Source organism: Saccopteryx leptura, chromosome 1 (assembly GCF_036850995.1).
Source record: "Saccopteryx leptura isolate mSacLep1 chromosome 1, mSacLep1_pri_phased_curated, whole genome shotgun sequence".
Taxonomy (NCBI): domain Eukaryota; kingdom Metazoa; phylum Chordata; class Mammalia; order Chiroptera; family Emballonuridae; genus Saccopteryx; species Saccopteryx leptura.
Genome location: NC_089503.1, coordinates 101,926,813 through 101,954,247, shown reverse-complemented (window position 1 = coordinate 101,954,247; position 27,435 = coordinate 101,926,813). Strand labels below are relative to the sequence as shown.

At 40.9% G+C, this 27,435-nt stretch overlaps 1 protein-coding gene across 12 annotated transcripts in view; it reads right to left on the bottom strand.

The window, feature by feature from the left end:
* Nucleotides 1-16,407, bottom strand: part of CADM1 (cell adhesion molecule 1) — a 398,789-nt gene extending 382,382 nt beyond the window's left edge. For all 12 annotated transcript variants that reach the window (XM_066372730.1, XM_066372737.1, XM_066372743.1 and 9 more), the window contains exon 1: nt 16,231-16,407. In XM_066372730.1, coding sequence (XP_066228827.1) covers nt 16,231-16,378 — 148 coding nt within the window. In that variant the 5' untranslated portion in view covers nt 16,379-16,407. The remainder of the gene's footprint in view (nt 1-16,230) is intronic.
* Nucleotides 16,408-27,435: the final 11,028 nt, after the last annotated feature.

The window sequence follows — 27,435 nt, the reverse complement described above, 5'->3', positions numbered from 1 at the left end:
AGAATCACACACACACACAAAGATAACAATGTGAATTGGCATAAGGCAGTACAGTCATATAATAGTAACCTTCAAGATTTAGCTCTCTAAGGACAAAGCTATAGCTATTAATCTGTGCACTAGATGAGCTATACCCCTCTAAGGCCAAAAGGGATAATTCTTCAGATGAAGAAAGAACAATTAAGATATTCAAGAAGCTTTTAAATATGAAAAGCAAGAGAAAAGTAGAAAGGTCTGACCAGGGGGTGGCACAGTGGATAGAGCGTCAGACTGGGATGCAGAGGACCCAGGTGCGAAACCCAGAGGTCGCCGGCTTGAGTGCGGGCTCATATGCTATAAGCAAGGCTCACTAGCTGAGCCCAAGGTCGCTGGCTTGAGCAAGGGGTTACTTGATCTGCTGTTGCCCCCTGGTCAAGGCACATATGAGAAAGCAGTCAATGAACAACTAACATGCCACAACAAAAAATTGATGCCTCTCATCTCTCTCCCTTCCTGTCTGTCTGTCCCTGTCTGTCCCTCTCTCTGTCTCTTGGTCTCTGTCACACAAAAAAAAAGAGAAAGAGAGAGAGAGAGAGAGAGAGAATAGTAGAGAGAAATGCACAGTTTTGAGGCCCACAATAGCATGCGGGAGTCTGTCTGACTGTCTCTCCCCATTTCCAGCTTCAGAAAAATACAAAAAAAAATACAAAAAAAAAAAAAAAGGAATGTAATCATAAATATATTAAAATAAAAATGGAAGATATTTTTGGTTAAAAAAGGTGAAGAAAGTTGTTACTACTTTCCCCTAAATTCTAACTTTCTAGGCCTGATTCATGCTGCTGCATGAATAGATGTAATACTTGATGAATAACATTTTAGGAGGAAAAGAAAACTGAATGGGGTGGTTATTTAAAGAATCATCAACTTGTTTTCATGCAAATGACCATAATAATGAAATAAGCAATCCTGCCAACAGGACCTAGAAGCAATTGTTTTTAAATAGGATGCTTGAAACATTACTCACCTAATTCTAGAAGAAATTGATTAACTAATCTCTTCTTTTTCTTGGGGAAAATCAATCAATCATATATCATACATTAACAAACTGACAAAATCTGTATTTCAGAAATATAATTTTTCTTGAATATCATTATCAAATCATTTACTTGACAGTAGGTCATGCTGATAAAGATATATTAACCAAGATTTATGTGGAAAGGGAAAGAGAGTTTAATGCCTTTAACTTGGAAGAATTTCTAAAAAAGGCTACTCCCCCCAAAAAAATATCTACCAACAAAGGATAAATGGCACATGGAAGATATGTCACTCCACTGAAAACCTCAACTAACTGCAATAATTCATACACAGTGCCTAAGAAATGCAAATTATGTACCCTAAGACGATACAGAGCTATACAGCTACAAAGGAAGCTTCAATAAAATGCAATGATTCCCCATAATTCAAAGCATTTAAAGCACCAAACACAGTGTAGGCTGGATGCATGCCTTTGGCAGGGAAAGAGAATTCTAAATGGATGGATGGGAATATGAAGGGAACCCTTTAGAAACAGGCCATAAAAAACAAGTTATGATAGGTCCTCCTCCCTCTCCAAGTACTGTCAGGAAGTTAGAGTTATTGAGCAGACATCACTTAAGACAGTGAGAAAAAAAAGCTGGCTACCCCTTCCCCTCAAAAAACACCTTTACAAGGTCACAGATATATCAGTGTCACTAATGCATTTTAAAAATATTACAGCAATAAACTCTGGTTAGAGTAGGTTCCACCTCTATATTCACAGGAAAGAACAAACTTCAAACTTCTCCTAAAAGGCAAATGTTCGCAAACTCTCTCCCTTTGTCTGCATATAAAATTTCTCCCATCTTTCATGTAAGACCAACAGGAAATCTTTCTTTAAAACTAGATTTGTGTGTGTGTGTGTGTGTGTGTGTGTGTGTGTGTGTGTGAGAGAGAGAGAGAGAGAAAGAGAGAGAGAGAGAGAGACAGAGAGAGAGACAGAGAGAGACAAACAGGAAGGGAGAGAGATAAGAAGCATCAATTCTTCGTTGAGGCACCTTAGTTATTCATTGACTGTTTTCTCATATGTGCCCTGACCAGGGGGCTACAGCAGACTGAGTGACCCCTTGCTCAAGCCAGCGATCTTGGGTTCAAGCTGGTGAGCTGTGCTCAAGCCAGATAAGCCCACGCTCAAGCTGGCGACCTTGGGGTTTCCCACCTGGGTCCTCTGCATCCCAGTCTGACATTCTATGCACTGAATCACTGCCTGGTCAGGCTCTTTAAAACTAGATTGACGGGACACTTAAAACCATGTCAACACAATAAGTTAAAAATAAAAAATAAAAATAACTGAATTGGTAGTAAGCAATTAACTTAATAAGCCTAATTTTGCCGTTTTTTTTTAACACCAATATATTATAGTTACACAAATAGTGGAAGCATCCACAAAATGCACTGCCTTACCCATCTCTTTTTTTAAAGCACAGCAACAAGGCATTTCTCATGCTTGATCTGACTATGGTTATCTATTCTCTGATTCTGTAGCTGAACAGGAAAGTGGTTACCCTGCAGTTTAAATTTCTGTATGTTCACCATACCTCTTCTGAGAGTACAGCTGTTTTAAAAGATTCTCATGAAAACTGAGGTGAAGGGGAGCAGACAACCTCAGAGATAAGTTTCCTGGTTTGTTGCTTCAATTCTAAACTGCTAATATGGCCTTAGCCATGACTCAAAGTCTAGCCATCCCAGGACTTTGGAGTGATTAAATAAATGGAAAAAAGGTTTTCTTATCTGGGCTGGTGGTATAAAATCTCTCGAACAGCCAAATATGAACAAACACCCGGTAAGTCAGCACTTCAGGCTATGAAAAACTCAGGCATGTGGATAACTCTTCATCTATGATGACAGAACAAACAACTTGTATTAAGAATTTTAGTTCTAACAGCTGATAATGATTCAACTACTAAATTCACTTTATAAATAAACAGGCCCAGTACAAAATCTATACCACAACTACCAGGATTCATAACAAATGAGAAAGAAGAGACTATATCCATACTGAAAATCAGATTGTATAACGGGAAACACCCTTATCTACATGGCTCATTTCTCGACGTCTTCTGAGACCCAGCTCAAGCACGGATTTCGCAGTAGTCAATACAGAAAAGAGCGAGTTTGGGAGAGGAAAGATGTTACTGAAGTAACATCTTTATTAGAGATCTTGAACTTTAGAAAATAGAGTCAAGTGTTTAGACTATGGGTTTTGAAAACAAACCTGGATCTGGTACTTCTTAGTTGTGCCTCTTGGACACAGGATCCATCACCCTCTCAGCTTTCTGCTCTGTAAAATGAAGCAGGATGGGTGACTACTCCCAGGGTAACAGTGGGAATTCAGTAAATCATGAATGAAGACACTAAATAAGCAATCATTGCTGTTTTGTCATTAATATTATTTGAGGTAACTACAGAACATCCGGATTTAAATGTCCAACAGACGGTTTGAGAGTCTAGTCAGAGGTTTAGATGCAAAAGGCTGTGTCCTCTACAGTAACTAAGTACAACACAGCTTAAAATGTGTGGGGGAGAGGGCATTGAGAATTGGGGCAATCAGGCTCGAGAAATAGATTTGCCAATTTAGAGAATGAGGAGAAGGGTAAAAGATGACTGATGAGAAACAAAATAAGGCCTCATTATTAAACATCAGAGATACACACTGTGTCATAGTAATTTAGTGATTTAAATGAAAAAATATATACAGAATTCTTCCAAGCACCCAAAGAGAATTATCACCTTGGAAGAAAGAAACGGAAGAGACACAAAGATAGTTGAAGAAGAAAAAAAAAGCTTATAAAGTAAAATAAAGCCAAATGGGGCAATTCATCAAAACGGATGAGAACCCAGGATTTGTCAAATAAAGAGACAAAGTAAAAGCAGATGTTAACATGGCTTGTGGAATGTATGGGGGAAAAATGAACAATATTACATAGTCCTCTTGCAAAAGGACAAGTAGAAAGGCTCTATGAGAGAGGAATAAAATTGCCTACTACAGGAAGTTAGGTTGGCATGGGCCAGAAAGTATGGCAAGGAAGTTACATAGTTTTGATTTGTGAACCAGTGAACACAGTACAGTACTCTATCTACCCTCGGTGAGATCTCATTTAAATGCAAAAGGGGGGGGGGGGCAAAGAACCTTGAGCTTTACTTAGTAGATTTGGTAGATTTGTTGTCTACAGTGGTCTTGGTGGAGTAATTCCCAAACTATTTTGTATTAACTAGTGTGGGTAGAAAACCAAGTTCTCAGTACAGGAGAAGAAAGATACTAATAAAGAAGAGCCCTAGCCAGGTAGTTCAGTTGGTTAGATTGTCCCCCAGATGCACCAAGGTTGCGGGTTCAATCCCCGTCAGGGCATGTACAAGAATCAACTAATGAATGCATATATAAGTGGAAAAACAAATTGATGTTTCTCTCTCTCTCTCTCTCTCTCTCCCCCTTCCTCACACTCTAAAAATTAATAAATAAAAAGTTTTTAAAGAATAGGAGAGAAAGAATCTTAAGCTGTTAGACTAGAATTGAAAGCATCAGTACAAATTCATGATTTAAATGAATAAATTTAAATAAAAATGTATAAATAATTTATAAAAATAAGTAATAAATGTATCAATTTATAATAAATAAGTGTGTGTGTGTGTGTGTGTGTGTGTGTGTGTGTGTGTGTTCTAGTTCTGGCCCCTGAAACAAAGACAAGTCAATAGCAATGAGCATACCTCTTTGGTATTTAAAAACTAAAAGAAATCAGGACATCTTGGAGAAATAGCTGATTCAAGGTTGGGGGCAGAGAAAATACAATGTTAGCTTAGACATCTTATTATGACATAAAATAAGAAAGTTCTTAAAAATTAACAGCAATATATCAAAAAGATACAGAGCAAGACTAAAGAGGTTTCCAGTGGCCAAATTTGATGATAATGAAACATAATAACACCTCATTTTTTTTCAATCTGAGTACATTGTGATTTAAAAAAAAAAAGAAAAGTGGAGCAAGGAAGAGGAAAGACAAGCTCTTCTGCAGGCAAGATGGCCTCTACTCAATGCAGTAAAATGGCAGAATTAGAAAAAACACAGTTTTGTAACCACTGGTATAATATTTGATTCAGACAAGATTTATCAATTCTGCCTGACCTGTGGTGGCACAGTGGATAAAGCCTCGACCTGGAATGCTGAGGTTGCTGATTCAAAACCCTATTCTTGCCAGGTCAAGGCACATATGGGAGTTGATGCTTTCTGCTCCTTCCCTTTTCTCTCTCTCTCCTCTCTCTCTCAAAATGTGGGATATATATATTTATCAATTTGGCAAAAAACGCTAGGTGGAGTGTTGTTAGAGAACAGGATCTTCAGTCTCAAAATATCCCACAAATTACTTATTAATTACAAAGGGACAGAAATAGAAAAATCTGTAAATCGACCTAAACTAAGTAACTAAACTTTTATTAACCAAGGGATCAAACATACCATCACCAATAATGTGACAAACTGATATTACGTCCCTTGTGATGTGATTCTACAAGGAGGTGGGGAATTGGCAATACTTATCTATTAAGGGGTTCCTCATCTATTGCAGGGGCTAGGTTCCAAAACCCACCGCAATAGGCGAAAATCCACAAAGCTGTGACCTTATATTTATTTTATTATTTATATATATTTTAAAGCTTTATTTTGATTTAATATTCTTTTAATATGTTTTAATTAATATTTTTATATTTTTATATTGTTTTCAATTTTTTAGGCTAAAAAATGCTTATTTTACCACAAAAGTAATTAAAATAATATATAAAAATACCTATGTACTGCAAAATCCTGTGATAATAGTGAAAAATCCACGATACAAAATTAGATATATACAATTTAAAAATCCATGACACAGTGATACCGTGAAAAGTGAACCACGATATGGCAAGAGACTGTGGAACCAGTGTCCTTGCCTACTATTATAATCTGATTCAAACTATGAGGAAACAATCAACCAATCTGCAGAAATACGGGGGGAGGGGGCAGTCTATAAAACAGCAGGTCTGGACTCATCAAAATGTCAACACCATGAAAGACAGCCCCCCCTAAAAAACCTTAAAAGAAAAGGTAGCAAATAGGGCATGGGTCGGGAACCTATGGCTCGTGAGCAGATGTGGCTCTTTTGATGGCTGCATCTGGCTCGCAGAAAATCTTTCATAAAAAAAAATAATAACATTAAAAATATAAAACATTCTCATGTATTATAATCCATTCATTTCCTACCGCTCATGTTCATGGTTGCGGGTGGCAGGAGCCAATCACAGCTGTCCTCCGGGACAACACCAAATTTTTATTGGATAATGCATAATGTACACAGGTTGTTGTATGGCTCTCATGGAATTACATTTTAAAATATGTGGCGTTCATGGCTCTCTCAGCCAAAAAGCTTCCCAAACCCTGAAATAAGGGAACAATTCTAGATTAAGAAAGAGACAGGAAACCAAATCCAATGTTGTGACCTCTAATGAATTCTATAGATCAGGAAGGTAAGGAAACATATAAAGGCTATTACTGGGACAACAGGGAAATTTGAATATGGACTAGATATTAGGTATTATTATAACACTGTTAAATTTCTTGAATGTAACAATGGTACTGAGGTTGCATAGGTATATGCCCTTATCCTCAGGAATTACAAACTGATGAAATCAAGGGTGAAGGGTTATTGCCTTCTTCAACGTGCTTTCACACAGTTCAGGAAAACAAAAATGTCCACATTAAAGACCTAGAGATAAAGTAAAATGGGCAAAATGTTATCAGTTGCAGAATCTAGGGAAGATGTATACAAGCATTCATTGTATTTTTCTTTCAACCTTCTTGTGGTTTTGAAATTTTTCAAAATAAAAATTGAAAATAAAATAGACTGTAAACTTCATAACTACCATGCTGATAGGATTAATTCAGGATGTACTCAGCTGTTTCTATGGTGAAACTGAAGAACATCCTGTAAGGCAGGTTGTTTTCGCTGTTTCTAACTCATGAGTAAAGCACTGGGTTTTATCATTCTGTAACCAAAACAAGGTATCCCCCAGCCAACTTGACCCAGAGATGCAGAGATTTGCTTCAGAAAAGGGAAACGAACAGCAACTAACACTCATGTGATTACTAACTAAACTAAAAGAAACAGAGGTCTCTTCACAAAGATGTGTTCACAAACTATGCACAAGGAAGTGAAGTTCAGTGTCATTTAAGCTAATCTCTCTTTGAACCTTTTAAGAGATAAAACCATTTTCGCAGTAATTTGGTACTAAATTACCTTGGTTTTTTTCTCCCTATCTTTGAAGTTTTCACTATTTAAGTAAAGGGTTTCTTCAAGAGAAATGAAGCAAGGTTCCTTTCCTATTCAGAGGAGACCATCAAGCTGGAGTTGTAGTAAGGTCTGGGTGGCTTGGCTTATACCACAGGCATATTTAGCAAAGAGCCAAATACATACCAACTTGTGACATACAACTTTTTCCCCAAGACTGTCCCCAAATAATCCATGATAATCAAGTTTTCATATCGCTGAATTACTATGCTACATAACCTTCTACTAGCAAATACTGAACTATGCAGAAGAAGGATCCAGACAAGGAAAAAATAAGGGATGAACTGTGGCTGATATTACTGCCAGATAAAGACTTTCAAAAGATCCTTAAGATAACAGGTAGAGCAGTCCATCTGAGAAACAAAGGTTTCATTTTTCTTTTTAAGCCAGTGACGATTCACCCACGATGTTATCAAATAAAATGTGATCCACCATGATGCTGGAAATGACTATGTGTTAGTTAGGCAGCAGCACCACTCACAAAGTCCAAACAATTTAAAACACTGGCTAATAAAGGCCTGCATTTTAGCAGACTTCCCTCCTGGCTCCCCAGGTAGATACTTCTTGGTGACTAGACATCCCAAACATGAGCACTACCCACTCTTCTAAGGTGGATCATACTTTGGACCATCTTCAGAAGGGATCACATTTACAACAAGCTAGCAGGTCCAGATGAGGCCATCCGACTCTGAACCTTCTGAAGCCTTCTTACTCCTAAAGGACTTGCCTTTGTGTCTGAAAGTCTTACTTTGCCAGCTTGTAACCTGCCCTTATTCAAACACGTACCACCAAATAGGTGTGATGCATATTCAGCATTCTGAAGTTTAAAATTTTCAATAAAATCATGGCCATAATATCTATACACTTTGGCCTACTGTAAAGAAATGTGTATACACACACACACACACACACACACACACACACCTGTAAAACAGAAAAAGAAATGTCTATGTTGCGGAATATTTTAGGTAAAGATGTGTTAGTTAAACTGAAAAATGCAAAGAGAAGGTGTTTATTCTCAAGATAGGCAAAGAGTCAGTCATCCCACACCTGTAAACCAAGAGTTAAGAGAAAAACAGGTAAGAAAGCCATTTTACGCAAAGACAACTAGCTGAAGAATAATCAGTGGAACCACCTTCTTCATCTGGTTTACCAGAGAATCGCCAGTCTTTCAGTCCTATCAGAATTGGGCTAGAAAGTAATGAGAAACGAGAACAGTTAGAGAAGGAGTAAGACAGCCACTGAGGGAAGAACAATCTAAAAAGAATTAGAATTGCAGTAGATAGACTCATATTCTAACTAGCAGACAGGCTGGGTTAGCTTCTGCTAGTAAGACATGATCTGGAGAATAAGGATGTTGAGGCTTCCAGAGAATGTTGTAGAGAAACAATAAACCCATTTTATTTCAATTCAAGAGTATAAGTTAAGGAGGGGGGTACAAAACTGAATTTAGCGGCCTTAGCAACCAGGCTGACGATGTCATATGCAATAATGTAGACTTTGAGAAAAATTGACTCCTATGACAGAAGATAAAAATTCCCATTTTTGACCTGTTAACTTTTAGGTGAATCCTGGCCAAGTGGAGATATGGTACAGACAGGGAAAGATGCAGAGCAAGCAGCTGAACCCTCGGTTTTTAGGCAGATTCCTCCCTGCCCCCTCCAAGGATCTCATAACTTAATTCCAACTTGAGATTGCAGCCCAGTGCTGGAGAGCCGAAGAAGAAGCAGAGCACCTACCTGGCCAAGGAAGACTGCCAAGAGCAAAGATCCTTATTCTGGGCATTTTTAAAAGCCCATGTCACTAGAATATCAACTTCAAACACGAAGCAGCATTTAAATATATATCACGGCACTTTCATTTCAAGCCTATTTAACATTTCTGAAATACCTGCAAAATGTTGGGTCAAACAACTATATTCCAGTAAAACATCTACTGAAAGAAAAAAAATTTCCTCACCCCACAACTCTCTTAAGAGATTCAAGACACCTGCGAGCCGGAACGGATTTTTATCAGGGGAGCTTCCCTCTCCACCTTACCACCAGGTTTCTCTTTTGAGTAGTCATAAAGGCCACACATCACTTTTGCTGCACATGTATATAAATACTTCCATGTCCTTTTCTTCTAACCTTAGTTCAAGGCCAACTGCACCACAGCTTTTGAGAACCAGCACTGGAAGATCTTCAAAGAGAAACTGCCCATTAACCACAACAGCAGCTGCTGCCTAGAGCCTGCAATTTAAATCTCTGAAAAAGAATCTATGGCTTCTGAAATTTAAACAAGGAGGGGCCACTTGTAATTACAAACATTCCAGCGGGTTCCTTCCTTCACTGATGGTTTCCAAACAAAGGCTGTTTATTCGAATGTGATGGCGCTCCTCAAACCTTGAACGTGAGCATTCCTTCGTGCTTTTCTTGTGCCTTGGCCAGCTCCAAAGAGGGGAGTGGGTGGAGGGTTTTTACCTGGCCAGGGCTGCTTGTGCCCCTCAAAACCATCTCGTGTATAATTGCTTGTTTGGCTGGAAACCAAAAATCCAAATACTTCAGATTTACTGTCCATGTTAAATACATTTGAGAAAGAACCTCTTAAAATACACACACACACACACACACAATCTCACATTTCAGGAACCTTGGAAAATGGAAACAACCAATTTTCCACAAAACCAAAGTTCAGAAATTAACACTGAAGCAGTCCAACGTTTCTAGCTAAAATTAAAAATGTGTATTTTAAATCAATGGGCCAAACAATGAGAAGTAAAAATAGTCATCTTTTTTCTCCCTACTCCACACCCCAGCCCTATCCTAGAGATAAGGCTCCAAATCTCACAGCGTGCTGCATGGGATCCTACCGCGCACAAGGCATTTTGTGATCACTTCGGTTACACAATACAGGCTGAAATTAGCACTAAGCCAGTTAGAAATGAGAAAAAGAATTTTTTCTTTTAAGCCTTATACTAAAAAAATCGCAAAGGCATTTATCGACCACGGAGGCATTTAAAGATAAATATACGAATGAGGTTATCCACTTACAGCCATCCTACAGAAGTCCTCAGATAGAGCATCATTATGAGAACTGGAAACGCAATTTCGCCATGGGTGCTTTTCATAGCACACCACAGTTGATGGATTAGCTACAATTACTACATATTTGCACAACCATATTTACACAACAATAAAACCATCTTCTCGGATCCAAAAAAAATCTTGCTCAAAATAAACCAAACCACACAAAAAGTCCTCACAGTACAGGCAATAATCAAACTCTGGCTTCTCTGATTTCTGCCTCAGCTTTACCCACTGTAACAAGCCTTCACTCTACCTTCCTCAGTCAAGCAAGGTTGGGGCAAAAATTCTGTATGTCAGTTAAGAAGATGTATGTTCAACTAATGATACTGATTGTGAGAGTGAGGGAGAAAGGAGAATGTATGTATATTTTAAAGAGATTCGTTCTACGGTAAATTATAGAAGAAATAATGGGATGTCCAGGGTTTGTTTGAATGAATCTGGGAAAAAGAGAAAATGTACAAAGAATGGACTGACCATGGGTGGATAATTACTAAACTAGGCTATTTGTACACACGGTTAATTAAGGCATGCTTTTCACTTTTGCGTATATTTGAAATTTTTTATAATTAAATGGAAAAACAAAGAAAATATGGTTAATGTAAAGAAGTCATCTTGTAAAAATACTTTTCTTTTTCTTTAAAAGAAAATTATACTCAGCTTTTTCTCTGTTTAATAAAAAGGGACAAGTACCTGGTAAGAAAAAACAAGATGTGTCCTTGTTCTTTACTTGAAGACCCTTCCTTTTTTTCCTTAGTTGTGTGGAAAGAGTTCTACTTTTAATATTAACTCTTGAAAAGTCAAGTCAAAGCTTAAAAATCTAAAGCTGAGGATTTTGAAACCTAGTTTTCATGCACCTGACTTGCTACAGCAACACAAATCCAGAGCTCTCCCCTATGAAGGTGGTATGGATGGCACTCAGGTTGTGGCTACTAAATAAAGCCCAGAGGTTTCAGAATCATTTGTCAATACCAAAGACAACTTTATCAAGAACTGGTGCTTTCTTCCCAGAGGTCACTCCTCTGATCCATGGGTTTATTACTTAAAACAGCAATTAATCTTGCTGCCTTCAGAACATAAACTATTCCTAGCCAAGATACTGTCTACCCATGATCCATATTCCCTTACTGAGCATCCCTGCTGGGAGGTGCAAGAGAAGGCTCACTGGCTGGACATCAAGGGACCTAGGCCTGCTCCCCATCCAGAATGCACGGATAACTTAGCTTTAAGTTCAAAGGTAAGTAAGGATCTTCCCTCTCTGGGCTTTGGCTGCCTCACTACAAAGTAATGGGATTTCACCAGATGATTTCTAATAATGTCCTTCTTCTTTCAAAAATTCCATAATTATAAGAATCTCTAATTCCTCAAAAGGTGATATTTAAAAAAAAAAGCCTTGGTGCTAAAATAATACATTTTCTATTAAATACTTTTTAAATGTGAATATGAATATTGTATTCGGTGAGTTTCTCTGTGCATATATGTATATTTGTATGTATATATACATATTTGCATGAGTATACACATGCACACACAATGACTGTTACCATTAGGTGCTTATATGGGACTAATTGCGTTCAACTCAAAGCAGCAAATTTTCAAGTCTGCAACAGATGTCGCTGTGTGATTTCTCCTTTCAGTGCTGGATTTCCAGTTAAAAATGCCCAGCATAATGGTCAGTACTATTCTTCCCAAGAGATAAAGCATTTGAATCCTTTGGATTTATTTCTCATAAGTTTTCTTCATATGCTGGTAAATTTCCATTCAAATCATAGCATCGATTAGTTTGGCCCAATTTAAGAAGGTCTCCCATGTAAAAATGGGCCTTTTGTTAAATACATATACACACACACAAACTATTTTAAAACATAAATTCTAAGTGATTGATTAGGCATTAAAATGTCACATACTGAAACTCAGAGAATAAGACAGTTTATAGTCATAGCAATATTATCAATTTTTTAAAGCCTGAAAATCATTAGCAACATAAGTTAAGGAATAATAAGAATTCACATATGTATGAGGCAATTGTGGGCAAAAGTCACTAAAAACTTCTGGAGCATCCTTAATGACAATGAAAATTTTGGATTTTGGCTTTCACATTATTTCTTTGAAAATAAATAATAAGGTTAATATTACAATCACAATACATCTTTCCAATCTGACATTCACTATCACCCACTTCCTGACACATGTCATAGCAAGGTGACATCTCTTTCCCTTCAACCAATATATCCCCCCAACGACCATCAATCTTCAAAGGTAGCTAACATTTCCTTCTGCTGAAATTCAGAGCTGGGGAAAAGGATTTCAAAATCTCACTCTTTAGACCCAGGAACCTGTTACCTTCTGAGGGCTTAGGGGGTATGGAGAGAGAGGAGCAGTCAGGAAGTTGAGGGCCAACTCGGATAATATGACGTCAGGGAGAGAGAGAGAATGTGCAAGTGTCCTGACTGTTGGCTTCTTCCAGGTCCAGTTCCCCTTCACTGGGAGGGCCATTGGAGGAAACTGGATAAAGCATGTACAACATCCATATGAATAAAGCTCTTTGTTCCAGAGAACTGCCTCCTCTTTTATTCCCCCCTTTTTCCGTATTTGTTCATTTCAAAAGATTGCTCAATGGGTCTCTTGTTCCTCTAAAATGTCCCAGGCAAATAATGCAAGCTTGTCTCGTCACACAAGTCACTAAATGAAGCCTTGTGCGTCTCCAGTGACACACTGTAAATATAAAGTGGCATTAATGAGGGATATTTTATCAAAGCTATCACAGACAAGTGCAAGTCCCTCCTGTGGCTATTCAATTTGATGCAAGGAAAGGCAACAATAGCAGGGTGGCACTTTTGGAAAGTCTCTATCCCTGGTATTCAAGCCCCAACAGGCCACAACAAGCAAAACTCAGCCTCTGGGTTTCCCAGCACCACCCCAGACTCCCACCCATCAGCCATACTCTGTAACGCTGAAAAAGATAAGGAGACGCTGACCAACCACTGGTCCACTGGGGATCAGAAACATCACGTACGCACCTAAAATGTAACAGTCATGATTTACACTGCGGTAAACTCAGAAAACCCCATTTTAGCTGTATTTCATTAACATCTAATCCATCCATACACCACAGGAGAGCTGGGAGATTTTCTCCAGGGATGGATGGATTCAGTTAGGGGGAAGACATAACCAGCACCTGCTGGCACAATGGCCCTGGATTGCTATCCCTGCAAGGATGTAAATGAAACAAGCCTAATGAAGTAAGAAGACAGCTTCAACAGGTTTCTCTAAATCCTGGAAACGGAAACTGGAGGCCTCTGACAAAACTTAAAGTAAGAGGGCTAAGGAAGAAAAGTCACCTGTGCCCACCTGAAATCTACTCTGGTAGTCCTAGGATCCCGGCTAGATAGACCAAGACCCCTTTCTCAAACTGACCAAAAAAAAAAAAAAGACATAAAAAAAAAGATTTGAAGAAAATCATCTAACCCCCTTTACTACAAATCAAACCCAATTACTTTCTAATTTGAACACAATCTGATAACCAGAGTACAAGCAGGGCTGTACACAAGAACAAGAAGCTGCTTCCATGGTAACTGGCAACAGAATTTTCTTGTAGCTTTGACATGCACGGTTGAGTTCCAGACGCTCCTTTCTAAGTCAGCATATATCCCTCTTGCTGGGAAGGCAACTTCTTTTTTACCGCGAGATAGTTACAAATATAGTAGCGTTGCTACTACTAGCTGCCTTCAATGAGCAGGCTTGACAGAGGAGGTATAATCAAATCCTACTTTGCTGCCAAGTGGCATCGCACGGCTCCCATTTTTTAGTCGAAAGGCAATATCCCCGACCAGCACTTTCCCCCTCCCCCTTTTTTGCAGCCAATACAAGTCTATTGTTGCCTCTATTATGCGCCAGTTACCGAGCCTTTACTCACGCTCACGTTTAACTGACACTGGCGCTTTTTACAATGCAGCAGCACGAAAAATCTCTTTCAGGAACATTTTATTGAACCCATCCAGTCAGAGACATTACCCGAAATGAAGTTGTAACCACACCGGCGTCAGCTGAACCCAATTATCTCGTAACTCATAAATTAAGAATTCAGAGGAAAAACACATAAACAACATCCGGAGAGACAGACCGTGGCATGGAAGAAAAAATCCTCAGCTCTGGAACTGAAGCTGCTGCCAGATTCCCACCCCTGTACGTTCCCAATATGCTCCCCAAGCCGAGTTCTCTTGCAAGCTTGTTTTGGAAAAGAAAGCAACCAAACCGGGATCCCCTAAATCCAAACCTAGCATCCCAGACATCCCCATTTCCTACAGCGTGTCTCCTGCGGTGTTTACGTAACTGTGTGTCCTCTATCGTGTAAACAAAAGGCACAGCCCAAGAGGAGAGGCGCCCCGGGAGCGGTACCGTGGCCCCAGCGCTGCGCCCGCCCGGGCCCGGGGCTCTGCAGGTGGGGGCAGAGCTCTCGCTGTCCTCCGCCACTTGTTGCTCGTGGGTCCTGCAGCTCCGAAGCTGCAAGGAGGGGCTATGCAGGCGCCGAGCCCTGCTGCATTCCCTCCAGCACCTCCCCACTCCCCCACCCCCCGCGGCCTCGTGCCTCTAGGTCCCAGCTGCCCGCGCCAAGTCGGCTGCAGGAGGCCACGGCGCGGGGACGCCGCGCGACCGCTGAGCTCGGCGGTGGCGGGAACGGGAGGCTGGGTGCAGCATCGCCGGCCTCTCCGCTAGGAAAGAGCTCCGTCTCCCTTTTGTTAGCAAAAGCAAACACTGCCCTCTTCTTTCGCGACCGCGCCAACGCGCCGGCACTCGGGCAAGTCACACAGCGTGCTCCTGCCCAATGCTCCTGCCCAGTGCTCAGCGTCCTCAGAGAAAGCGCGGGGCGTGCAGAGCCGCCCCTGGGCAAATTCCCAAGACAGCTCAGCACACGGGGGGCGCCCGGAGGCCCGGAGGGTGCCGAGCTGGCCGCAAAGGCCGCGAACGCTCCCTCCAACACCTCCGGGCTGCTAAAAGAACGTGCAGCCTGGAAAACCGGTGTTCCCAAATCGCGGCGGAGGATGCCGTTGGGGCAGGCCAACAGCGGGCTCCTGGCTCCTACCCGCAGAGGCAGCGATAGCAACCGCCCCCCGCGGGGCCGGGCCGGGTAACTTTCCCTGCCTGGAGCCAGGCCAAGGAGACCCGCAGCTAGGCGGAGGGGCTGAGGGGCCGTGTCCGGCTGGAGGGAGCACAAGGGGCGCGCAGTTCGGGGAACAGGGGAGAAAGGCAAAGCGCGGGGAGAGCAGGAGCGATCACACAAGTCTGGGGATATCCTGTGGACCAGCGAGGGATCGTGTTGGAGGCTGCTAGTCAGTCAGCCATGGGGAGGCTTCAGGGATGGAGAATTGGAGGGCCCGCTGGAGAGGTGCCGGTGAATGGTTAGCCCTGGGAGACGCGAGAACCTGCAAGTTACCGGGACAACAGCGAGTTTGGACGGTCTGCGAGGTGCCTACGATCCACCCTCTTCCCCAAATTCTCTAGCCCCCCTGAGCGCCACATTCTCAGTCCACTTCGCGTCAAGCAGGGGAAAGAAGGTGTGGGTGCAGCCATCCCTAAGGACTCTAATTCGCACCCAGCTGGACAAGGGAGAAGGGAATGACCGATCCCCTCAGCCCCTTCCATCTTAGCCCCGAGTTTCCTTTCCACACTCCTTCCACTTCGAATTTAGGAAGTGGGGGACGGTTGTCATGGAAACGTTTCCACCACCACCCCTCGGCTACCGCTCCTGGGGTGACTTAGGAGATTTGGGGGGCCGACCGGCTGGTGCCCACACCTACCTGTGGGGATCAATGCCGCAGCGGAGAGAAGCAACAGCAGAAGCCGGAGCCGGAGCCCAGGAGGCGGCGCCCCCGCCGCCGCCGCCGCCGCCGCCGCCGCCGTCGCCGCCGCACACTGGGATCCGCTCGGCAGCACAGCACTCGCCATGTCGGGCACCTGCCTCAGACTGGCGGCGGTGGCTTCCTCGGGAGCCTGAGCGAACGACTAATGAGATGCTAATAACATGCGCTGAAGGCGGAGCCAGGGCCGACCAATCACAGCGCTAAGAGCCCAACCCGACTCTCCAAGGATTCCCCCTCCCCCACCTCGCCCCCTGGCGTTGGTGCTCGGCGACGCGCCCGCGCCACTTAGGGGCGGGGCCAAGGGGAGGGGCGTATGCAAATATGTTTATGTTAAAATTCTCTTTTGCTTCCTTAGGATCGTAGGAAAAGTGTTCTCCTGGGCGCTTGGTGCGTGGGGGCTTGGGCTCCAGGGGGTGGCTCTAGCTTCCTGTACACCTTTATTAAGAATGTTTATAGCAATCGCTACATCAGACCAACGACTGGAGAATCTCCCTCGGAGGTTCCCCTGCCCTGTACACTGAGTACATCAGCCTAGAAACCAGATGTTGCATATTTTCCTCACCCACCTTGCACCGAAGGAATAGATCTTTGGGAAACCGAGGCTGTTCGGGAGTGGAGAGTGAGAGTGCAGGTTCCCGGATTGACAAAACAATCTGGGAGAAGTGCATGCGTGCTTTGCACGTCCGGCGGAGCGGGAAAGCCCGCCCGACAACCTAGCGGCAGACTTAGGCATAGTTGCAAGAAAGGAGCCGGAGTCGGGCTCTGGGGTTTTCGGGTCCGTGCCTTTGTGATAGATTCCTTCAGGAAAGGTAGCTGGAGGAGGCTCCGCTCAGGTTCCTCAGCTGGCTGAAGGTAGCCTTTCTGGCTTCAATATATATGTGTGTATTTAATATATATAATCATGTGTAATATTATATATTTACGATTGCACACGGTCTACAAAAACATCTCTTCTGTCAAGGCTTCCGGATGGAGTGCGGAGGCGGGAGAGGAGGCGCCCGTGTGAAGATAAGGGTTTGCCATCTTCCTCCTTCAGGGTTCAAACTGCCACGCCTGTACACCCCCAGTCAGTCCCTCCGGAGGCATGTGGGGACCAACAGGTGCTCTGAGCTCACCGAGTCTCTGTAAGAGGCTTTCCTGGCTGAGGATACTCGCTTCTCCCAACCCACTTTCCCTCCTTGGAATTGCCTTTGCTTTCTTTCGAACCAACCAGCAGCCTCTCTTGTTTGTCTGTTTTTTAATTACTTATTTTCTTCCCCTCATGTGTGATCTGACCCTCTGTTGCTCAAGCATCAAACTGAAGGACGAGCCATATTAAGTGTAAAGGTTTGTAATAATTTAAGTATTCATAGTATGCAGAACAATAAGATGTAGGAAATGTAATTTGCATAATAAATATCAATATCACAACACTAAAACAAACCATGACAAATTATCTTAGGCTAAATGACCAAGAGATTACTGAATGTAAATTGCTATGTCTGAGCTACCGTTTAGTAGAGCTACACCAAATGACTTGACCAGACCCTCTGTCCCCAACTTGCTAAAAATAAAAAATAAATAAATAGATAGATAGTACATATCAAAGACGACGTCAAGATCTGCCAACCCACCAAATGAGTTACACTTAAAAACAGCCTCCTATTATCCATTATGCATAAACTAATTTCAAGACTGCCCTGTCTTCACAGCCCTGGATAGCCTGCTCTATAATTATAAGCCCCACGCATGAACTGCAAGCAGTGCTCCAAGAATGGGGAGAGCAGCAGGCAAATAGCACTAACGCGCAGGAAACCATCGCCACATGGTCACTAAGGCAATGTCCGGTCTACAACATCCTACCTATTCTTACCACCTCTGGAGAGTAAAGCTAACTGGATCAGACCAAATACACAGCAGAATCCCAACAACATCAGAATTAACAATTTGAGCCATGTAAATTCTGAAACTATTGTGTAAACCATCAAGTAAGGTCCTATATGTCAAGAACTCGAGCATCCTAGCACAGTTATTATTACTACTTTTGCATTTATTGAGTTTTTATTAAATATTTTCCAAGTATAATCTCATTGAATCTTTGGAACAATCTTCATGATATTATTATTACCTACTAATATATATATATATTTAATTAGAAAAGGGGAGATAGGCAGATTCCTGCATGCTCCCCAACTGGGATCCACATGGCAACCCTGTCTGAGAAGGATGCTCAAATCAACGAAACTATACTTAGCGCCCAGGCGGAGGCTGGAGCCAATTGAGCCAGGAAAAGGAGAAGGGGGAGAGAAAGGGGAAGAGAAACAGATGGTTGCTTCTTATGTGTGTCCTGACAGGGGGTCGAACCCAGGATGTCCACATGCCGGGCTGCCGCTCTACTGAGCTAACCTGCCAGGGCCCGGTTTAATATTTTTTAAACATCGTTAGAAAGATTAAGTCATCGGCCCAAGGTAAAAGTTTCTAAGGTACAGACGGAGCTTCTGCAATTAACCACTATGCTACACTGTGCCTCAATAAATATTTGTTAAGTGAATGACTACATTTCACATTATAATGCATGAATAATAACCATAGCTACATTTTTAACATAAGGTGAAAATATGCCAGCAGCTCAGAAACATTTTTTAAAATAACAGGATTGCATTATACTCCTAAGGAAAAGCATTCCTTATGAAGCCGAATCTGCCAGAGAGTCTAGTCAGGCCCCAGTCCTCCCACACTCGGAACGCAGAGTGGGGACATTGGAAGATGTAGAGTATTTTCATATCCCTTCATTCTCTTGGCACATCAAATGAACACCTACTCAAATTTCCAGTTGGCAAAGAACAACATGGGACATTTTTGTAGAAAATGCTAATGCTGTATGACTTACCTCACCAGGGGAATGCAAATAGCTTTAGAAATTTCCACCACCACCCTCCAAAAAATGCCACCTGTGCCACAAGTTTAAGGAACTTGCACATCCAAATTCCCAGGTCATGGGACACTTTTATCACTGTGTCTCCATGGAAAGAACAAGAGCCACACATTTTGGATTAAGCTGCTGCTACCCTATCCACTAACCACACTCCTCCCCAACCCCCAGCTCTTTCACACTAAAGATCTTGCCAAGTGATTTAACATATGGAACATGTGAAGAACGTATCAAATTCCCACAGCCGCAAAATGCAAGTTATGACTACCCTTGCTTTCTCATAGTAAAGCTCGTCATTTTCTGCTTTGTGGACTGGAACTCCTGGCCAACTACAAATTCCAACATTTCCCCCCTTGCTACATGGATTTAACCAATTTTGAAAACCAGATGGTGTTTTTGCCATTTATAACTGATAATCAATTGTTTTGTGAATTTAATTTTTCAAGTAAAAACTGAAATACTTATCAGAATTACAATCTGGGTGCTGCTTGTGTTAGAATAAAATTGCCAGAGCACCTAGAGCACAGTTCAGTTTTTTTTCCTGGGAAAACTTTAAAAAGTGAGAGAGAAAGAGACCCTATATTGTTTGCCTTCACTAATACGTTGAGAAATTTGGATAAACATATATGAATAATATACATGCAAGGGAGATTTGTGTTTCAGGGAATACATCAAAGATAGTCAGAGAGAACTAGTAACATTTTGCTTTTTTAAAATATTATACTAATTACGACCTGCCGGGGAAGCTCAGTTGCTTAGAGCATCTGTTCTATACCAAGGCTGCAAGTTCAATCCCGAGTCAGGGCACATACAAGAATCAACCAATGCGTACATAAATAAGTGGGACTACAAATTGATCTCTTTCTCTCTTTCTTTCTTTCTCTCTTTATTCCTCTCTCTCAAATCAATAAAATAAAATGCTAATTACTTGAGTACCTATGTATATAAAGCAATAAAGACCAATTATTAGGGAAAAGAAAACAATCTTTGGAGTCAGCATTTGCCCTGCTTCTTACTGGGTTGAGGGTCCATAGGAAAGTGGTTTAACCAATTTATAGGCTCAATGCTTTTGTCCCCCACCCTACTCCCAAAATCACATGTTGAAGCCCTGATCTCTAATGTGATAATGTTTGGAAGTGGGGCCTTTGAGCAATAATTAGGTTGAGATGTGGGTATGATGATGAGGCTCCCATTATAAGATTAATTCCCTAGGCCTAAGAACAGACACCAGAGCTTGCTGTCTCTACCTGAAGGCGCTGAAGGAAGGCCATGTGAGTACACAGCTAGAAGGCAGCCTTCTGCGATCAGGAGTGTTCTCACCAGAACCCAGCCATGTTGGCACCCAGCTCTCAGACTTCCAGTCTCCATAACTGGGAGAAAAAAATGTCTGCTATGTAAGCCACTGATCACAGTATTTTGTTACAGCACACTCAGATAACTAAAATAATCCTTAAGCTTTAGTTACCATTGTCAAAGGTGTGTTAAGATTATAATAAATGTCAGCTCTTTTAGAAAGTCTTCTATAAATAAGTTGGTCGTACGTTAGAATATTGGACTGGGTAGACTCTTGGTCTGTCCACTAGACAGCTTGTCTATACTTCAATTAAGACTAAGCAACTCATCTTTGGGGGCAACAGTCTATGAATCTTTATGAAATATAAAGCCAGCTAAATCCATATTCCTAAATGAGTAATTAAACACTTTGCCCACAGGTTTATTCTTCTACAGTTATAGAGTTGATAATAAACTTTTGCATATAAAGAGTTTAATATCAATTTGAATGAAAAGGAAGTACTGAAGTAGGATGCAGAAACCACATACACTGACTGGATCAAGGAGCAGCTAATGTCCATGGAAAGGAAATTTTTCATAGGGACCAAGCCATAGTTTCTTTCATATATCTAAGAATATATCTAGTTATACATGGCTGATCCATATATATATTCAGTAAAAGAAAAAAATTAGAGCACCCCAATAGAACACTCACTGTTAAGTTCTGGGAATACAAAGATGAATGGGAAAACATATCTATTGTCAAGTAACTCAGAGTATAGTAGGAGAGACAGACATATACCACAATAATTTATGTGGTAAAGGTTTTTAAATATGTGCACATAGCTCTATGAGAACAGAGAGAGGATGCACACTACTGTACCCAAGGGGCAGGTGTGAATATCTGTGTATAAAAGAAAATTTATGTTTATGATTCTTGGCAGTTGAACAAGACTCCACAGGGTAGACAGGGCTAGAGAGGGAAGGTGTGAGGACAGGAGAGGTTGTTTGCATAGCTCACAAGCTTAAGAGAGCCTGGTGCACTGAGGGAAAGGGGGTAATGACAGATAGAATGGCTGGATCACAGCTTGCCAGGTCACAAGTGGCAAGAGAAGAGGTTGGAAAAAATACATAAGCAGCAAGGATTGCCTTAATTGACATGCTAAGAAGTTTTCATTGTGGATTATAGGTAATAGGAACCCACTGAACTAGTAGAATTTCACAGTCAGATTTACATTCTGGAAAGTTTATTCAAGTGATATCATGGTAAAAAAAAAAAGAAAAAAGAAAACGAAAGAAAGAGAGAGAGAGAGAAAAGTTTTAAAATGAATCCTACATTTGACCTTCAGCATTTGAGTAGATGCTGGTACCATTCACCCAAGATATGTATAGCAGTATGAAGCAGGTCCATTTGATTGCATATTATTTGTTTGGGAGATGGACAACAAGAAGAAGATTAATATTTTACTTTGGGCAAAATCGACTTTGAGGTGTCTATGAAATATTCAGCCAGGCAATGAATCATCTAAAATGCTGATTTAGAACTTAGAAAAGTGACTAAACTGGGAGTCAAGAGCATGGAGCTAGCTAAACAAGGAAGAAGTAGTGATTAACCATGTCAATTGCTACAAAAAAAGTCAAATAAATACATTTCACAAAAATTATGAAGAGTTGACATTAGAGATAAAATTCTGAGGTTCAGTGTGTGACCAGCCTCACATTCGGTATAAACAGTTTGATTAAAATTTGACAAAAAAGGAAAAAGATATGTGCTAAGTTTGCTTATCTTGCCAGTAGGGCAGGAAGATGTGATTTGCTAGTGATTTTCTAATATGGAAGAAATAGCTTTAGAGTTTTTCAATTTGACATTCAATTTCATTGACACTGACAGACAGCCTTGGGTAGCATAGAGGGACTGTTACAACTGAAATAACTCAACTAATTATCACATCTAGACCTTAGTTTTTACTTCCAAACTAAAATATGATTGGTCATGATGCTGCAAAAGTTTTTCCCACACTTTAGAAGTCATATTTTTCTGATATGATATCATAATTGTCAGATTTAGCTTTGTGATAATTTCACAGCAGTGCAGCACAACTTCCCAGGCAGCAGGATTTCAGCAAGATCCATTAAAAACAGATATTGATATCTATAGATTTTCATAAAGCTGCTAATATAAAATAGCCATATTATGAATACGAGATTGTATCACTCATGCTGCTAAAATATGACAATAGTAATATAACCTTTTGTAATGTGAGTTGTAAACAGGACAAGTTCTGAATAGAAATTGTCTGGATAATTTATCTTGCAGTCCCAAACAGGGAATGTTTTTAGAACACTTCAAAAGCCCATCCTTTAGCTCAGAGCATCCTCCCGATGTGCAAAGATTACCAGTTCAATCCCCAATCAAGGCACATACAGAAACAGATTGATGTTTCTCTCTCTCTCTCTCTCCTTATTTCCCTCTCTCTCTCTCTCTCTCTAAAATCAGTCATTAAAAAAAATTTTTTAAGCCCATTCTAGGGGTCTTATGATGGCCCTATGGTTTCAAATGACACTCAGATTTGTCAACTGCTTTTTGAATTGGATTTACTACTTTTGTTTCTTCTTTCTGGCGATCCTTGCATAACTAGTGGACTACTTAAAGATTTTATATTTTTATGCCAGAGTGCCCATGTTTATTCATTTCTCAAACTCTGTCAACTTAAATCAAACCATTGTCTGAATTATAGCAAACACCAAAATCTAAATTTCCAAAGGATTGAGTGTAATTTAGCAATGTATCTCACATTAAAGTCTATGCCTGGCTAAATCCCACGTAACTCTTTGAAAATGTAGGGGTTTGTCAAAAGGGTTCCAGGAAAGGAATAATCATTTTACTCTTGCAGATTTTTTTTAAGTGATTTCAGCTCTCCAAGGGTACTCTTCTATCAGCTTGCAGCTACCCTAAGTGGTGTGTTGAATATCTTCTTTTACCTGTCCCCAGACTGTGAAAAACTGAAATTCAGTTTGTTTAAAGATTGTGTTTTGAAGAAAAGCAAGGCTTAATTTCAATCTTTCATGTTTGTTGACAGCATTGTCACTGTTAAGTTATTTCTCGAAGACTTTTGTTACTGTACTAATATCTCTCTATAAATTTTATTTATGTGGCTTGGTCTGAGATGAATAACACATGCATGCAAAAATCTCTATAAAGATGCCAATACTCAGAGCAGGCACACTCTCTTACACCACAGTTAATAAAATGCAGTAAATAAGATATAGTTCCAGAAGCGATTAGTACAGTTCATGACTTCAATTTTTTTTTAAAAAAAGCCCTTATGATTTCTAATAATTGTTATTCATCTTCCATGTAAAGTGTTCCTCTTACTGTGGCAGCCTAGACCCAGGAATGGCACTGCCAGTGAGGAGCGTGTCCAGCTGTGGCTCACCATCCCAGGATGAGGAAGTGTGACCTAGGATCAGGACCCCAGAGCCTAGTCCTCTTCTCGGAGAGCTACTCCACAGGATGTTGGATTGTTCTTACTCTGCCATGCCATCTACCCTGTGGCCAGAGTCAGTCACCTGGCTTCTCAGTTCACACAGCCAACCTGAGGAGAACATTTTGCTTGCTAATGCAAAGACAGAGAAAAACCTCATAAAGTCAATTCAGACGTAAGAAAAGTTAGGAATTCCACATTGGCAAGTCCTCTGGCATATTAGTTTCCTAGAGAGGTACTTTGTAAAGCAAAATTAATTGTCTTACTATCAAATGCCACCAACTTACTTCACCTGATTTCATTCCTATTTGAGTATGAAACAAACTGAGGGAGGAGTCCAGGCAGTGTGTCTACATTCTGCTCTTAAAAGGTCTCCCAAGGAGGGTAAAATTCTAGAAGGCCTAGAAGCATCATACTTGATATTTAGATTACTTTCTCCTCTTCTCAAATTTACAAGGCATCCATCACACTTGTATTCAAGATACCAATGTTATGCTGGTAAATTACATATGTTCAGCATCTACTGCAAATAGAATTTCTGATTTATAACCTAGAAAATTATCTCCTCTACCCTCTGGGTTTGCATTGAGGCTCATCTAGGTTTTCTGTTTGTTTGTTTGTTTTTTGTGGGTTTTTTTGTTTTGTTTTTATTAAATATGCGTTTTGTTATGAAGATGAAAAAGGAAAAGAAAAAAATAAAAAGCTCTCCTCCATTTCCCTCTCCTCTATTGAATGCACTAGTAAAACAGTATTTTGATTTAAAAGAAATTCTACTGAGAACCTAAAGGTGTGTCATTATGGTAGCATTGTTTCTTCATTATCTGACTTTTTTCCTCCATTGGCAGTGCTTTTATTCTTTTAAAACCAACGAGACAGGGGTATTGGGAACGAACAGAGGAGTCCACAGTTAGTGAATACCTTGGATTGCTATGGACTGTGAGTTCCTAGGAACTCAGCCTTTTTATCTTCAAATGTTCAAAATTAATTTGCTGAGCCATGCAGATGGACTCCCTCTCTTTGCTAAAATTGGCTTTTAAGTCACTGAAGTTTAGACTGTACTTTCCATATGGAAACAGAGGGGAGGTTTTTTTTCCCCCCTTCTCTTTTTAAACTATATTGTTGATTTCTTTATTTTGAATAACTGAGAAAAGAGATCTGTTTCACAGAGCAGGAGGGCTGCAGCTAATACACAAACGTAGAGTACGTAACGCCAGCTCAAGTCAGTTCTCTGGAGCCTAGGGACACCCTAACCTGCTCCTTTTTGTCTCTCAGAGACGGGCTGAAAGTCACCCAAATGGAACTGGTTTGCTGAATCAGGTAATAATAGCCAATTCCATATTCTCATCATTTTCAAAATATTGCCCCTCTACTCGGAAAGGCACTGCAAATACACACACACACAAGAAAAAAGAATCCACCTTCTTTCTGGAAAGACTCAATCTTAAGGATAGCTCAGCATTCTTAGTTCCCTAGTACTCCAGCGAGGCTGCAAAACTCAGAGTTACTGAAAGGACACCAGGAGAACAAGCAAGAAGTCACATCAGAATGACTATTACCATAGCCCCTGCTCGCTACTGACCAGTCTTTATGTTTCAGAGTACTGACAGAAGGTCTTTTCAGGACTCTAAACTCTATAAAATACATTGTTTACAGACATGTTCCATTTTAGTTAAACCCTCTACTCTTGAAGGAGTTACCACTTTTCTGAAGGTTGCTCAGTCTGTTGACTATTAAGTTTGTTTATTAAGGTGGAAAAACAGAAAGGAGAACAGGAGGAAGTTATTATTTTAGGACACTATGCGCCAGGTGTGCCAGTGTGTCTTACATGTATAATGTATTCTTTTTTTTTTTTTTTTGTATTTTTCTGAAGTTGGAAACAGGGAGGCAGTCAGACAGACTCCCACATGTGCCCGACCAGGATCCACCCAGCATGCCCACCAGGGGGCGATGCTCTGCCCATCCGGGGCATTGCTCTGTTGCAACTAGAGCTATTCTAGCGCCTGAGGCAGAGGCTATAGAGCCATCCTCAGCGCCCGGGCCAATTTTGCTCCAATGGAGCCTTGGCTGCGGGAGGGGAAGAGAGAGACAGAGAGGAAGGAGAGGGGGAGGGGTGGAGAAGCAGATGGGCGCCCCTCCTGTGTGCCCTGGCCGGGAATTGAACCCGGGACTCCTGCACACCAGGCCGATGCTCTACCACTGAGCCAAACGGCCAGGGCCTGTATTTTTTTTTTTACACACTTTACTTTTTCTTTCTCCACTGATAAGTATATCATATAAAAAGGCCCTTTCTGGCAGCAAAATTAAAATAGGCTTATTTTGATCCTGAAAAAGGTGAAGGGGTCACTGTTTAAATTTTTGCTGAGGGGATCCAGACCGTCAAACTACTTCACTGGATGAAAGGAGTAATACCGATAGAATCTGCATTCAAATGCTTTATTGTTATTTTTCTCTGGTCAGTTTAAAATGCATTTAGACAAAGGTATACAAATGTTAATCAGAGCTGAGAAATATGGTACAGTAGAGAGAAGCACCAATATTTCTCTCAAATTTTAAGATATTTTTTCCTAATATCTTTCTCCTTTAAGTTCAAATGTTGAACATCTCTGCCTTCATCTTTCTTTACAATTGCTTTCTTGGGTATTTCAAAATTAATCAGTGAGGCAAATACTTATTGACCAATACACTATGTTTAGCACTTGGAGGCTACAAAGTTGAACAAGACATGATCTCTTATCTCAAAAAGTTTATAATTGAGTTCAAGAGGCAAAATATGTGACACATTAACTAGCAATTCAAGGCAGTATATAAGAAGCATCTATATGGAGAGGGAAAGAACAAGGCAGATATATTAAAGTCCTGTTAAATGATTTCTTATTGTACAGCTATAGTTGCTTCTAGAACTAGTTTACGTTCCTTATACAAATAAAACTAAAAGACCTTTTATAATGTAATTAACTCTAAACACACTTGAACAGGCACTGGCACAATGGGTGGAGCATCGACTTGGGAAACTGAGGACCCAGGTTCGAAGGCCCACAGTCCCCGGCTTGAGTGCAGGTTCATCTGGCTTGAGTGTAGGATCATAGACATGATCCCGTGGTCGCTGGCTTGAGCCCAAAGGTTGCTGACTTGAAGCCCAACTTCATTGGCTTGACCCCAAGGTTGTTAGCTTGGGCAAGGGGTCACTGGCTCTGCTGAAGACCCCTGGTCAAGGCACATATGAGAAAGCAATCAGTGAACAACTAAGGTGCCACAACTATGAGTTGATGCTTGTCATCTCTCTCCCTTCCTATCTGTCTGTCTGTTCGTCTTTCAATAAATTAATTATTTATTTAATTAATTATAAATACAACCAAATTGCAAAAAAAAACCCAAAAAACATTCACTATAGTTATACATCCAAATGATATGCCTATTGATATTGATGCTGGTTATTCTGAGTTGCTTCTTGAGGAAATAGATTCAGAACTGGAT